The sequence below is a fragment of the Amblyomma mixtum genome, chromosome 9 (genome assembly GCF_055824585.1).
Source record: "Amblyomma mixtum isolate Tamu chromosome 9, ASM5582458v1, whole genome shotgun sequence".
NCBI classification, from domain to species: Eukaryota; Metazoa; Arthropoda; class Arachnida; order Ixodida; family Ixodidae; genus Amblyomma; species Amblyomma mixtum.
Window position 1 is genome coordinate 97,010,713 of NC_143020.1, and position 15,879 is coordinate 97,026,591.

At 46.1% G+C, this 15,879-nt stretch overlaps 1 protein-coding gene across 1 annotated transcript in view; it reads right to left on the reverse strand.

Moving 5' to 3' along the window:
• Positions 1 to 7,391: 7,391 nt before the first annotated feature.
• The window catches only part of LOC149330239 (venom metalloproteinase BumaMPs1-like), a 28,285-nt gene continuing 19,797 nt past the window's right edge, over positions 7,392 to 15,879 (reverse strand). Inside the window, exons 10-13 of the mRNA XM_089559395.1 lie at positions 12,313 to 12,474; positions 10,097 to 10,238; positions 8,996 to 9,130; positions 7,392 to 7,631 (exon numbers count right to left, since the gene is read on the reverse strand). Coding sequence (XP_089415521.1) covers positions 7,392 to 7,631; positions 8,996 to 9,130; positions 10,097 to 10,238; positions 12,313 to 12,474 — 679 coding nt within the window. The remainder of the gene's footprint in view (positions 7,632 to 8,995; positions 9,131 to 10,096; positions 10,239 to 12,312; positions 12,475 to 15,879) is intronic.

The window sequence follows — 15,879 nt, forward strand, 5'->3', positions numbered from 1 at the left end:
CATGTTTTTTTTCAGGTGTAAAAAAATTCTACTGAAATGGTCTTTAGCAGAAACAACCGATTAAAAGTATCAATCCATCAAGCGTGTTCTCCAATTAAAAATCGGTTCATGAATAAATGAAAATGCAGCAAGATATTGTACAAAATGCAGAGTCAAATTAATTCTTTTTTTTTTCAATGTTCGTCGCGTAATGTTCCCGAAAACCATTGAATCTTTACAATTAATGAATCAATGCTCAATCATTTCAGGAGAATCACAATGGCTACATTTGGCCGCAGTTACGAAAATACCGTTTCTCTCGAGCCGTGTTTTAAAAGGAAATGTGTGAGTGTGTAGATTGAAGAAAAATGTTCTTGCACATGAAGAGAAGGTTTGGTTTCTACAGTTTGATCTTAGCCAAAAGGCCGAGAAGAGGTGAAGCGAAGGGCATTCACGTATCCTCTTGAGTGAATTTGATGTCCGTTTTGAGATGCCACTGCAGAATGCCCCCCCCCCCCCCCCCCCATCCCCAAGACACTGAAAAAAAAAGTCGACGACAAAGCAGAAAGCGATGATCAATAGTCTCTCGCTGCTGACGCAGACGGCAGTTAATTGTTCATTGTACAAACTTCCCTTTGGAGCGAACCACACGTTTTGACAAGTAAGGTTGCCGTGAGAAGTTGAAAAAGGTATTTGAGGTTGATTGACCGCACATCTGTTACACTCGATTTGATGCGCATTGATGTCTAAAAAGGCAAGGTATGGCTGCCAATTCATCGATGCAAGAAATAACATCTCAATCAAAACATTTGTCACGTGTTTTCTGGAGGGACTGTATAAGTACTCGAAGGGACAACGTCAATGAGCAAATGGAATGTGTCGACAACTTCCTTAAGAAATTGTCACAAGGGCTCCTTACGTACGAGACCAGTGGGTGCAGACAGAACAGGCAAATACGTCCTTAATCATCGGTTAAGCCCAACTACGAGGAAGGGATGTTTCCCCGAATAATAAAAAAGAAAATTCTTGAAACAAGCTCATGGACAAACATGAGCTTAAGATCGGCTTTGCCAGATTCTAGAGGGTGAGGCAAATTTTTCAGAAAAAGCAGCGCAAAAAAGACGTGGACAAGGACGAGATGACAAGGACGGCCACTGAACTTACAAAAGGTTTTTATTGTGAAAGTATTCACACTTAAAAACATTCTGTGCAGTCGTGGGTATCGGCTGTACAGAATGGCTGTATTCGGTTTCACTTCAAAGGTGATGCGGTCTGCAGAGCAAACCAGTTCTGCCTTTCAATTCCGCTCGCACAAATCTCGTTAAACGAGCTATTGCCATTCCATGCCTCAAGAACGCTCTCGGCAAAACTTGCCCGCATCTTATATCAAAAACGTTCAACAGTCAAACTCAAAGACGGCTGAGCGCTGGGTACCCTCACCACCTACTGGTTTCAGTCGCTGAACGTCTCCTGAAAAACATAGGCAGTGAGGTGCAAACGTGCGATGCCCGCGCACAGTGGTAGAACGTAGCGGCGATACCTTACATACACACACCGTCGCACAATCTGAAAAGGTAAGCCAGCGTTACGACGTGAAAGTCGTATTCTCCGCTGCCCACAAGCTGTCCAAGCTTTGCAGGATGAATGATCCGGAATCAACTCAGCACCGTGGCTGTGGCAAAAAACACAGGTGGCCTTTGTTGAATGGGCAGAAGGCGTAGTATGCCAAATTCCCTCAAGCTGTGGAAAAACGTATGTGGGGCAAACTGGGAGATGCGTGAACGAGAGGTTACGCGAGCATGCCAGGAACGTCAATAATGCGTGCGAGGGAAAAGATTTTAGAGGTTTCCTCTCATGTCATTACATATCTTACTTGCCAGGATCGTTCACCTGCAAGTGATAACACCTCCGTAACCAGAAAGAGCAAAGAACGCATCACAAGAGAAATCGCAGAATTTGAACAGATATGTAGTCTGGGGGAGGGCTGTGTCAGCACCGCTTCTACCACCCTTTCCCCAAAAAAGCTGACCTATTTGCGAATGCGTGAATGATATCCCCGGCCGTACCGAATGTTTATAAGTGTGAATACTTTCACAATAAAAGCGGTTGTAAGTTCAGCGCCCATCCTTGTTGTCTCGTCCTTGTCCACGTCTTTCTTGTGCTGCTTTCCCTGAAAAATGTGTACCAACACGCCCAGCTCGCCGCGTGAAACAAGTTGTTGCGAAGCCTAGGTTCCCAATGAGAGCGCCACACAAAGGTCGCAGAAATCCTAGGCGTCGCCTGTACTTTTTTTCTTGCACTATGCCACAATTGCATTATGTATATTACCTTCGAAACGAAGAAGACATTGCACACTTGTGCTAGTGCAAACAGACGGCTCCCTACCCATCGAAGTCTAGGTTTCTGGCCGGACGGACGAAGTGTGAGCATTTCAATGAGGCCCACTATTGCGATGCCGATGCAAGGGAGCCTTGAAATACTGTAAGTCTTCGCATTGCTTCTTGGCGAACAAAGGTGAACTTGGTGTATGCGTTTCTTTACGACCGCATGCTTATGAATAGGTGTCTTTAAAAAGTAAAAGAAGAAAATGCAAAAAAAAAATTAGAAAACGGTGTGTTCGCATTCGAAGCGAGTTAGTAGTTCTATGTGCCCGCTGTAATTTTTTTTTTTTTTGCCTTTTCCGTTTTATATAACCTCCGCTTTAGGTGAAGGTAGCAACTTTGATGTTCGCTAGAATGCGGAATTCTATCGATACAGGCCAACTTCAGCTTGTCCTGAGTGCTTTTTCCATGCTCCATTGTTGTTGACATCATTGTTATTTCATAAGTACTAACCACGTTTATTTCTATCTTCTTCTTATTACTGCGGTTTAGATCAAGATGAAGTAGCCTTTGTTTCCTTCTCTCCTTTTTTGATTGCCTGCTCGTGTCCTCTTTGCTGCTCAGAGTAGCTTTTAAAACTTCCTGTTAATATGACTCGCACATTGCGCTGTGAATTCTATTCTGCGTTGAGGGCCGCAGGTGCGTAATGTTGCGCAGTTTGTTGTCGGTTCTTGGGCTATTTTGTTGGCGTTTTCCAATAAGAATAGCATCGCGGGAACGACTGAACACGCATGCACATAAAGGAAAATGTTTTACTAGAAACACCTACAAACACGAGTGATGTACACTCTCCGTCAAAAGTCTTCAGGCCACAGCGTCCACTTGAAGTGGAATGAATGTTCCTCTAATTCCTCCTATTGCGGAACATTCAAAGAGCATGACAGACAGGAAGCTTCTCTACCGCGGTAAGAAACCTTCTTGAAGAATTTTGTGGTCTTTGATGGTGGTGTGCCATGGCTCTATAATGCAGGTCGAACGAAAAGCCTTTGGCGTGAAGACTTTTGGACAAGGCTGTACATGGGGGGAACATCCAAGTATTACGCATGCAATCTTTTTCCACGGCACACCTAACGAACGAGGCCTTTACTTTATGCTTCATAAATGGTAGGAAAACTTCACGCCCAGCATTGTGTAATAGGCGGATACTCGGAAATGGAAATCAAAAGAAGCCAATGCGAAAAATAGCCACGCAAAGACGTATTCAGGGTGAAACAACGCAGGACAGGTGATCTTTACTGTCTCTGCCCTTACAGATATAGCCTCTGACGTCTATTTCAAAGCGTGTCGTATATTCTCAGCCTGCGCCTTCTAATATGAGCGAAATGCTATCGGTCCGTTGAAGGTAGGCGACCAGCTAAAATACTTAATTTGCCCATGAAGACAGAACTGAACTGAGAAGAGCCTCGACGTAAAATGGCAGGGCCAGCCGAAAGTAAAAAAAAAAAATAAAAATTGACCTTATCGTGTCTACCCCGCCGACAGCGGTCAGCAGTCACGTGACCATGCTCTCGCCATTGCATCCTTAGTACCCATTTCATCGCCGCATTTCATCTTCATTTTTTTTTTACCTCTTCCACTCTGCTCTCCTTCTGTCTTTATCTCCGAAATTCCCCTCCCTAGGCAGAGCAGCATGCCAGCGATTTTTAAACGCCGGCTCTCTACGAAAGCGAAGAGCTCCCAAGCTCTGCAGTGGACACTGGACACCTACACAATGAAGTTCATCGTCTTGCTTGTTCTCTTGATAGCGCACGTCAAAGGTAAGACAATGAGAGGTTTAGTTTATCTTTGAAAACTGTTTCTTCGTCTCAAGTGAGCCTTGTTGCAGATGTCGGCTCACGCGAACATCGGTGACATTGTATGACTTCAAGTTTATTCGTGATGAAGCGTGCGTCAGGAATCAGTGAATTATATACGAAATACGTACACCTTGCCAGGACGCTTGCGCTATTTATTTTGTTTTCAGCCACTACTTAATGCGGTCCCAACCAAGAATCTTGTGCGAAGCCTCGGAATAACTCGGGTAAGCTCGGATTAGTTCGGAGGAGCGTTGCGACAACTGTAGCCACTGGGAAGGTGACCTTGAGGGTGACTTTGGCCAAACATAGCACAGCGATAGCTCATGAACGAATGAAATAAATATTGCCGCGACTTGGTTTCAACCCGCGGTAGGCGCGGAGAAGTCAGCTTTGCTGGCCACTGTACGTGTGCACTGTGCTATCGCCGCGGCCGATCACGCCTCGTGTTAAACTACAACGCAATCTCGCGCTGTGCGTTGCACATAGTCGTCGTCATCAATTTCCATCTGCAGCGCGAACAGCTTTAACCTCGATCGGAGTTTAACCTGAGTCTAATAACATTGCCAGACGTCCCGACGATCCAGCAAAGCAAAACCATAAGCCAATCAGACCAAACACATTGTTTCACATGTGTACTCGGTTTAACTACGTTAAAACCCTACCACTTTTGGGGTACTGTTTTCGCGGGAACAGTAAGCTTGAGTTGGACAACACAGACTTAAACAAGTGGTAAAAAGGAGCCTCAGATCGTTGACCGATGTTGCAACATTATTTCTTGTCTTCGTCTGGGCATGGCCTCAATTTACTTGTTATCGAAGGCCCAAGATGGCTCACTTGTCGAAACGTTGGCTTTTACCTATTATAATTTATCTTGGCGAAATTTAAATCCTTCGCGTAACGCGAGCATTCTTCGAGCATAGTACCACGGAATGTCCTCCGTAACTTGAAGGTCGACCCAGGAAATCTAATGTCGAACGATTAGTTCAAGGAGCGAAGATTCGGCTTTCAGTTGCTGCGACTGCAAATAACAGTCGGAGGTCCCTAATATACACAGTTTAAAATCAGATACACGCTGAGGAGTTTAGAGCATTCATTACACGCTGCTTTTTTTGCAACACCATGGCTTAAACACGTGTTTCTAGCGTCAGGAAGCGGAAGAGTGCTGGTGCCCTGAGGCGGCCGGGTCAGCAGTTAGCGCTCAGTTCCATTCAAGGCTATTTATTTAACGAATGGTTCGATGCCGCTCAGAATTATGGGTAGGGGGTCAATGAGGTCGTGCTTAGTCGCCTAGGGCCCCAATTTACTGTCCAGTACGGTTGTTGCCTCGACATATTTAGCTACGTTCCGTCTTCTTTCCTTTTTTTTTCCTTTTCTAACGATGCAGCCAGCTGAAAAGGAGCATTTCGCATGAAACGCCAGTGTCATTAATGCCTCCTCTCGCACCCTAACTATAGCGCAAATTCACAAAAGTCCACCTGGAATTGAGACCATAGAGGGATATATTATTAATGGACTCCCACCTGAATATTTTATTCCCATCGGTTAACGGGTGACCAGTCGAGTTGCCTTTTACGACCTGCAAATACAATAGTCCCGTCTCCCTAAGGAAAAGCTCCGTGTAAAGGTATTCTGATAAAAGACCCGTCCGCCGATATTCAAAGGCATATAATAACAGAAAAAATACTCATTGGCATCCCCCTAAGAGCAGCCATACGGCGACAAAAGGAAATCAATGGAGCTTGCACAGAAAGTTCATAGTTGAAGAAAAATTTCTCTTGATCTGGGGATCGAACCCGAGACCATGGCCTGTCCGAGGCGGTCGCTTTGTCAACCAAGCTAAACTGGACGCCTATCAAATGGTGGGGAGAGAAAATTGATAAACAACTCGAAGTGCAAACCATGTTAGTTCCATTTTTAGGGGAATGCATACTGACTGGGACAATTTTTTTTTTTTTTTTGCAACTGCGAAGTTCCTACAAAGCTGCACAGTTTTTGTTCGTAGCCGTGTGGCTGCGCTTGAGTGGATGCTAAAGACTAATTACTGCATTATTACAAATCATCTCCACCTTGGGGGAGAAAGCGTCCGGCACCACATGCCCGGAACCGGTGGCGTGGCGGCAGCAGTCTACCAGCGCCAAATTTAGCGGGCATCCAGGCAGCCTAGCCAGAGCCAAATCCGAGCGCCGCCTATCATATGCCCCACCAAGCTTTCTCTAATGTAGAAGAAGTTCTCTCATCAGCCGAGTCAGCGCTCCTGTCTATCTTGTTCCGTGGTCACGACTGAAGCCTCGGAATGCAGGCAGGCTTTCCAAGGCCTGCCCGAAGATGCAGTCTGATCTTGATCAGTTTGCTGCTTGAGCCTTTAGAGCTGAGCGGTGCCCCACCCGGCAGCGGTTTTATATTTTCTGAAAAAAAAAACAACCTTTCACGAGTAAGAGTGAGAAAGGATGGAAAGAAGAAGCCGGGAGACGAGAGACTTTGTTCTCTTCTGACGGCAGAATTTGCCCGACTGCAATTAGCCCACATAAAACAATGGAAATACGCCGTCCATGCTGCCAGCAGTCGGAGCCCCGCCGTCGCCACCCCTGTTGACTGCTGGGGACACAGTGGTAGCCGTGAGGAAGTCCTCAAGGTAGTGAGCACGGTCCACGATATCAGCCAGTGTTCTTTACTTTCCCTTGTACATTACCTTGTAACTGCTGATTTGTTATTCGCGAGTGCATTCCTTCGGTTGCTCCTCTGGGTTTGTGGAAGCACGCTTGTGTTTTGGCGTGTTTTGTCTACGTAATAGTTAGATTGCTTTCCATATTCACCGTTCCTGCTTACAGCACCAACTTTCATCATTTTTTGGACCAAGGGCATCTGTGGCCAAAGACCGCCATGCCACAAGATGTTCTCGTCTACTCAAGGTGAGGTCAAAGACACATTACTCTAGCATTTCATTTAAAAAATGCTGATCAGCAGTCCATGGGAAGCTTTTCCCCAATATGTCAGCGGTGGGTACTCGGCGGCACTAGGAATCGAACCCCCGTACATCCCGCATGCGATGCGGTTGCTCAATCCTTATAGGCGACCGGTTGAGTGGCCTCATCTTGAGTCTATACCAGCATTGTATAAATGAATCAATAAAATAAAATAACTACAGCGTCCGCTGTAACGATCAAAGAGCCGCAGCCTTTACCGCAGACACTTCAACCATTCTTTGGTCTAATTTCTTTAAAGCTTATTTATTTTTTCAATTCCTTCTGTAACGAGGGTACCCGTAGCCCGTCCGCGTCGACCGTGGACCATATAATGTCCAGGTGGGTCCGGTAGGGGCTGTGTTACCGCAGTCCGAGCAACAGTTACAGCGTGAACTAGTGACACGTGGAGTTGTGGTCGGAGCTTCGGTTGGAGCTTCGGTCGTGGAGACTACTGGGGCCCAGGTTGTTGCCTCCCACTTTGGCTTTCTCACACAAACGCCCTGAATGCAAACCTGCAGAGAGAGAAAAAATCCATTGAGAAATGTTCGCTGAATCAATTGAAAGCAAAGCTTACTTTTGCAGTTACTTAATCACTATACTCGGATACAACTCAAGAATGGAGCGGCAAATAGCCCTCAATTGATGCCCTCCAGCCCCTAGCGTCGGCCGACCGTAATGACGTCATGGATTATCAACACATGCATATGCTTGTGTGACAACCAAGCACGTACTAGAATAATGCGACCATTGCAAGTCCACCTCGAGAAAATCCACACTCTTTCCGCGTGCCTGTTATGGCAAGAGCTTTGTTATAATCTATATCTCACACTCAAGCCAAAAGTGTCGACCGGCTGTAATGATGTCGTCTTATCCACTTGCATATGCTTATGTGACATAGCAGGCGGTTGAATAACTACGACCTTCCCATGTACACCGCGAGAAAATCTACACCCGTTCCTTCTTGGCTCTTATGGCAAGAGCCTTGTTATACTCCATATCTCACACTTCATCCGGTCGAGTGGTACCTACCCGTGATGTGCGAGCGGACGGCTTCTAGAAGTGTGTGGTTGGTCCGTAAGTGCTTGAGAACAGCATACGTGTGAAAGCCGCCCCTTGCGCATCGTGGGTACCCTTCGACCGGGAGAAATAGCATAGCTAATATTCGTACTGACCAACGGGTTAAAGCATAAGTCTAAAGCATAAGAGGCGGTGGCCTCGGCACTGTTTCTCAATGAAATATTGGTCATCCACTCTTTGCAAAACTACGCAGCCCCTCCGTACTATATATATGACCACCCGGTGCTATACGGACTAAAACGCCAAGAGCCCTGTTCGCCTTAAGATCGCCGATTATAGTCAAAGGCTCTTGTTTGTGAACGGGGATATTGAAAATTAGGGTAAGTTTAATTACTTTTGTACGTGAAAATACTTTTACACGGTGTTTGTGTTTGAGATATGAGGAAGACAAATGAGACAGTTTGGGTCACTGCGTACGCCAAATAAATAGATCTTGTGCGGTATAAGAAGTACGATCTTTCGGATTATTCGAAGTATTCTTGAGTGTTGTGTGGTGGAGGGAGCAAGTCATTTAACTCAGGGGCCTAGGAGAGCAAGGTTCATTTGCTTTGCACGAAAATCTGTCATTTAAACAGTTAGCTCCGGGAATAATAAACTGTTTAAAGAGCTGCGAAATTGACTCTTTAAATGGCACACGGTCACATCGGAAATGCGTTAGGCAGCTAAAGGCCATCACCAAGATATCCTGCCATCCTACAAATTCTATTCGACCAAACACGAGTGAGAAGTAACCGCAGCATCAGTCAAGGAAAGAGAACATAAGGAGGAAAATAAAAAGAAATGCTTTGATGTTTTTTACATTTGTGCCTCCGCAGCTCATGTAGTCAAGTGCGTCCACTTCTCGGTAGTAAATCCACCTTTGGTTGCTGTAATAGCCGTAGCTGGTGTCCCTCTTGAAATACATGCACTGGACCTTGCAGGTCCGTTCGTTGACCTGCGCCGAAGTAGAATACAAGAGCCAAAGTCGTAAGGCCTTCAAAGGACGAAGATTCGTGTGAGCAGCTTACGCCACATACGGCTTCATTTATACCGCGATGGCCTACATGCTAATTACCAAGGCGCACGCCGAAGATTTTTCTAATCCTTTCACCACTGCTGCTCTGACACACTTGCACCATGAGAGCACAATCACAGCGCTCCCGACGTCACGTGCGAGCCATATATAAGGTGTATTCACGTTACGTCATCCGCCTCACTTGAGTGCTATGTATTATGGTGCAGAGAGCAACAGGATTGGCGCCGATGTCACAGCAGCCATCGGAGAATCTATCTTGCCATTTCACTATTTCAAGCCAGTTTTGGGTGATGTGGCTCCATGGCATTTTTTTTTTATTCGAGAGGTTTGTAATGAGGCTTGGTTTATGGGGTTTAACGTCCCAAAGCAACAAAGGCTATGAGAGACACCGTAGTGAAGGGCTCCGAAAATTTCGACCACCTGGGGTTCTTTAACGTGCGCTGACATCGCACAGCACACGGGCCTCTAGAATTTCTCCTCCAAAGAAATTCAACCGCCGCGGCCGGGATCGAACCCGCGTCTTTCGGGTCAGCAGCCGAGCACCATAACCACTGAGCCACCGCGGTGGGTGTTTGTAATGAGGCATAGGTTGAGTAAGGGGGAATGGGATGAGGAAGTTAAAAGAAGGACTCAAGGTCACTCTCGCTGAGGTTGATGACGGCTAGTGATGCGAACGATAGCACAGCACACAAACTTTACGCACGCTAGGACATGGCGTTCCCTTTACACCAATCAGGGGCGGAACCGCAGCTGCTTTTTTTGGCAAAACGCCAGCTGACAGCGCTAGCTACATAAAACGTTCTGATGTATTTGAATAGCATTCGTAACTTATTGAAAAAAACGCGACAGGTTACAATGAGGGTATCGAAATAAAAATTCTCTTACCGTGACGTTGTGGATGAAAGTTTGGTTGTCATTGATGACGTCCTTGCAGAACTCTTTGCTAGGCAGCACTACTGAGCCCGGGTACTGACCCTGGACCAAATATCCGTTGCTCTTAATCGTCCAGCACGCCTGGCCAGCAAGTCTGGAAGAGTGCGGATCGGCAACGAGAACTGTTGAATCTGAGGCACCCTTTAAAGGAGGGCGCAAAAAGAACAGGCGCAGCACATTTTCAGAGTACATTTTTAATGCGTTGTCATTAGAGCTTCCATTTGAGGAAGAAGCGTCAGGCGTTAGTGTCCTGCGTGTGAACCTTCGAGGAGAGGAGGCAAAGTGGAGAGAAAGGTGAGGAAAGGATGGAGAGGTTCCCTCTCGACAACAGTCGGTGCGAGGGCAGCGACTGTTGTCGAGAGCGGCGGCTGTTGTCGAGAGGGAAACTGGGGTCTTCAAGCAGAGCCGAGGGGTGTGGAGAGGGGTACAGCGTGACACGGTGACTGATGCACTGGATTATGCCATCCTCCACCGCCCTGAGGTGAACCTAAATGCTAACGCATACTGTGCCTCATTAATCGAATTGCTCTTTTGGCTTTTTAATTCAGAAATGCATTGTAGTTTTATGGCTTTCATACCAGATTTTGGAATGACTAAACGAATTAATTCATTCATTAATTTTGTTGGCCCACTCAGTTCTAGGTCCGCACTATTCTGCCAAATCTTTGTAGTCTGTACAGCAGTGCTCATCAGGGTGGGAACCCAGTGCATGTAATGCGTAGGCAAGATAACCGATGGCCCATAAGGGGAACGGAGTGGATTCCAAGAGAAGGCAAGCGTAGTAGCGGGCGGTAGAAAGTTAGGTGGGCGGTTGAGATTAAGAAGATTGCGGGAATACGGTGGCCGCAACTGGCGAAGGACAGGGTTAATTGGAGAGACATGGGAGAGGCTTTTGCCCTGCAGTAAGCGTAGTCAGGCTGATGATGATGATGATGATGATGATGATGGAAAACACCACTTTCGGCGACACCTGATTGGCCGAAACGCGGAAAGTGGATGAGCCGCCGCATCCGCTTCCAGTGTTTCGACCAATAAGGAGCCGCTGGAAGGGACACGTTCGAAAGGGACGCAGGCTGGATTACGGGTCCGAGTCTAAGCTCGCCTCTAAATAACACTAATGACCTCCCGTGTCTTTAGAAGCACACACTGTGTGCATGACCGCGTCATTCATAGCCGTCTAGGTTTCATGTAATTCATGTTATAGAAGTGCACTTGAAAGAAAGGGAGGATGAAGAGGGAGAGGAGTAGGAAGATAGCCTCGACAAAGTAGAGGGGCTTCTACGAGCATTTGGCAGAAAAGCATTTCTGCAGCAGGTGTACACGGCCTTTCGCGTGTGTATCTGCAAATTTTGTAACCTGGAGAAGCAAGCTGTCTGGTTTCGTTTCCGGTTGATAATAGTGCAAAAGACCTTAAAAAGTACATAAATAAAGAAGGTGCACCGCGAAATGCTTCGTATATATTATTACAACACTGTTTTCACCTTGACTTTAGACCGCCACCTGGAAACTGCAGTCTACCATTATAAAGCTTTAACGAGACACCAATTACAAAGTGTGTTGCTAATGCAATAGCATCTTAGGGTGTTGATGCCTTTGCCGGACGTGACTGGTAGGGCTTGTTTAACCTGCCACAGTTGGCAGGTGGCTGATGACACCATCTGTCACCTGAGAATTATTTGACGCCGCTTTTTTTTCGATGAGAGTTCTAATTGTATCGCAGTAGTAAACTTGAACGTAAAATCGCTAACAAATACACTTAACAGATGTCAAGACTAAGCCGAATTCACCGAAAAAATGAGCAGGTTTGGTACCGTTTCCTCAAACACTGTTTCTAAGAAGTGAAAGTTCCAGCTTAAGCTCATAAATAGCTGTTGAAGGGTAGAGTCAGATGGATTTTGATGCGTATTAGTTGGTGAATTCCACATGGATTCCTGTTTGCAACGCATATTAACATATGGACAAAGTAGACACATTCTCCTGAGGACAACAACAACGCGCAAACTACGAACAGGGGCGACAAACATATCAGCGATCATGCTTGCCGTTTCTGCTTGTTTGTTCGCGTCTTCATTTGCGCTGCAAACGTGAACCTATGCAAGGTTATTAGGCTTCGCGAATTTTTTTTCTTCCACATTCAGAGTTGTGCAATGCGAAATTTCTGGCCTCACCTGACAACGTACTGTATCTGTTCCAGACTGCACCGGGAAAACTGGTGGTGGCTGGGGCCCTTGTTTACGTAGCTCATGATGTGTCCGTCGTCCCAAGGGCAATTCTTGGCACCCGGATGTCCGTTAGTCTTAGAGGCATCACCGTCATGATGCGCGCCTAGGCTTTAATGGAAGACATAGTGGAAACAGCTGGTCAGAATCAGGGTTACAAAATTTAATTTCAGAGAAGTGTTGATTGGTTATAACCTCTAGCCTTAGCCGCTAGCCCCTAGCTCCTAACATTCTAAAGAGAGATGAATAAAAAGGGAGTAAAATCGTCCTCTAGCGGTCACCCTTTAAAGAAGCGTGTGGCTAGAGGACAACTTTTTCTCTTTTTTCTTCCATACAGCTGTAGTTGTGTTTAGAGTGTAGTCCTAACCCTTATCCCTTAGCCGTAACCTTTAGCCTACCCAGTAAAAAAAAAAAAAAAAAAACGAGAGAGCCGTGTCAAAAATACGACAGAATGTTTTGTGATTTTGTCGTAACGATCGATAATTATTTGGTTTTGTAGTATTGTCTTGTAGTGCTTTAATTTTTTATGCGGTACTTTTCTGTAGTCTGTACTTATATAGTACTTCTCTGCAGTAACGACACATAATTCTCTTGTCACTACAAACATTTCAGTTGTCGCTACATGTTTTAAGTAAAAAACAATACAGAAAATCTGTTGGGACAACAAAAACTTTACTGTTGTGTTTTTCGACTGGGTTAGTCACGCGCATTCGTACCTAGCGATAAATCCCCTCACACAATCTTCTACAGACATCTCACAGATTGTCTGCCGACTTTTTATCAACTGCCAAAAAAATTGTGTACTTTACAAAATCACCATAATAAAAACATCACTTTCTAGAGAAAATGCTGCAAACGACAGTATCTGGTGTGCCATACATGGTCTGTTCTGAAAGTAGTAGGCCTCATTTTTTTTAAACAAAATTTATTCAAGAGAATAGTACAAACGATTACAATTTTTCAAGGTAGCACCCTTCCGCACCTACACGCTGCTGCCAATGAGTTTTACAGTTTTCGTACGCCTCCAGGAACGCCTGGACTGGAATGCTGTTTAGCTCCCTCGTCACGGCCTGTTGAACCACCTCTACCGATCCGTGATGTTCCCCCTTGAGCGTCGATTTTATTCTCGGGAATAGAAAAAAGTCTGGCGGGGCCAAGTCGAGGCTGTAGGGGGCTGAGGCAGCCTTGCCGCCATGTGCTGGGCAAAAAATCGGGGTCCTCATTCACATGATGAAGAAGATCCTACCGGTTGGCCTTTTCCTCCTCTGACAACACTCCCGGCACCAACTTCGCGCACGCTTTCCTCATGGATAAGTTTTCTGTCACGATCTCAAAAACTTGGGTTTGAGGAATGCTCAAGTCATCTGAAATCATTCTGATACTTATTCTACGATCACTGTTAAGTAAATGTCTCACTCGCTGCACATTTTCGTTGATCTTGCTGGTCGAAGGGCGTCTGGAGCGGTCGTCTTCCTCCACTCTTTCCTTACCTTCTCGGAGGAGCTTGTGCCACTATAAAAACACCTGATCTACCCATAGAAGCGTCACCGTAGGCCTCCTTAACCATGTTGTGAGTCTCTTTGCCCGTTTTACCAAGATTTACTAAAAATTTGATCGCGTATCGCTGATCCAGTAAACGCTCGATGATTCTGCGTGACGAGACGTTTCGACAGGGGTTCACAGTACAAGCGACCTCCTCTCTTCAACGGCCGAGAGCCGACTGCCAATTTTCCCCAGCATTCCCAATATCCCCCTTCAACGATCCTGCGCGCGCAGACCACCTCTCGTCCGCCCGTTCGTCCAGGAAAAAACCAGTCCTACTACTTTCAGAACAGACCCTGTATTCTTTCACCAGCAAGTACCGTTTTGTTGAGGGCACAAGCTTACATGCGCTCGTTTCAGGCCATATGCTATTTTCGATTTTAGTCCCGATTAAATGCAAGGTGTTCCGCGTTTTGACCTGTGCTTTCCTCTCTTCGTCCCTCGTCGTTCTGCGCGGTTGCATTATACACTCCTTTGTTAAATGCATTAAGCGGTGCCCGTACTTGCTATGAGGTCACTGTGGGTTAAAATTAATTTCTTGTGCCAGCCTAACTTTTCGTTTCGGAAAAATCAATAATGACGTCGTCAGGCGCCGATGAACACCAGTAGGAAGGAAGGCTCCATCGCCTGCAAAGAAACGCACTGTAACGTATTTTAAGAAAAATTCCAGTCTTTCCACTACTATTCCCTTTCTCGAATGCGCAGCTTTTATTAGGCAGCTTGTTTACCCTTGGGGTAAAGGGCCGCTTGATACTGATCGGGCCCTCGCAATACACATGATGTTGACGGAACCAAGGCTGCAGGTTGAATAACCAGGCGCTCGAAATGGGCGAGTCATTAAGCATCTACGAGGCTATTCTGGAACACCGTATTCTTTTTTTTTTTTCGGGGGGGGGGGGGGGGGGGGGGGTGCGATGAAGATTCAAAAAGGGCCGTAAGAAGTCATTGATCGGCAGCGTTGAGGGGTAACAAAATGGCTCTAACTTCAAGCAGACATATGGGAAACAAACTGGAAACGCTCAGCATAGGAGGGGAGGGGCCTGCTGTGTGAATAAAATGTGACGATAATGCTTGCGCACTATTACTCCAACTTACTAGCATTGAACCTCGTTTTAACGAAGTTGAGGGGCGCGGCGATTACTTCGTTATAGCCGTGACTTCGTTATAGCCGGTGTTGACCGAGCTTCCAAGGGAAATATTGCCACGTATCATTGTAGTGTCCGTCCGTTCGCGCAAGGCCGCAGGAAAGGCAGCAAGAACCGACCGGACTAATCTGTATTAATCACAGCCATGAAGAGCTGCATCTACGTGTTTCTAGATAACTCTAGATGATCTCGACCTGTTATCTCGAAGTTTCCTTGCCGGCTTTAAATTGAACGATGCCGCGAGCAGCGGGCATTCGTAGTTCGACGACTGACGAGCACGTTTGTTGCTTACGCCGCCGCCGAGTGATTCAGTTCTTTTGCGGGCGCAAGTCAGCCCAAATCAAGAGCTTCGTTTACAAGACTGGTTGGTGTCTTCCTGACCGCTGGACTGCCGTCACTACAACGTGACATTATTCATTCCTTCCTTACGCCCATTACTTCGTTATAGACCATTTCGTTATAACGAGGTTCGACTGTATATTCCTTGCAACGTATCGAACAAGCCTGTGAGACGCATCTACTGCTTGAAAACTAGCGCAGAATTGTGCATTGGGCTTCACAATGCTGGAAGTTTTGTTGGGATGGTTCAAGGCGGCTTCGCTGTTCAAACAGTACCGAAAGTACCCTTGGAAGTACAGCCTCCTTGCTCAGTCTAGTAATAGCTCGCATTAAAGAACTATTACCCACAAGACCGATTGAGTGCCGGTCTGAAACTTTATTCGACGTGGCGTCTGTCCCCTTTTTCCTTACTTTGTAATCCTGTGCGTTGGGTCTATGATAAAGAATTCCCTTCGAGATTTTCAGCTAGGCAAAATACCTTAGCTTTCTT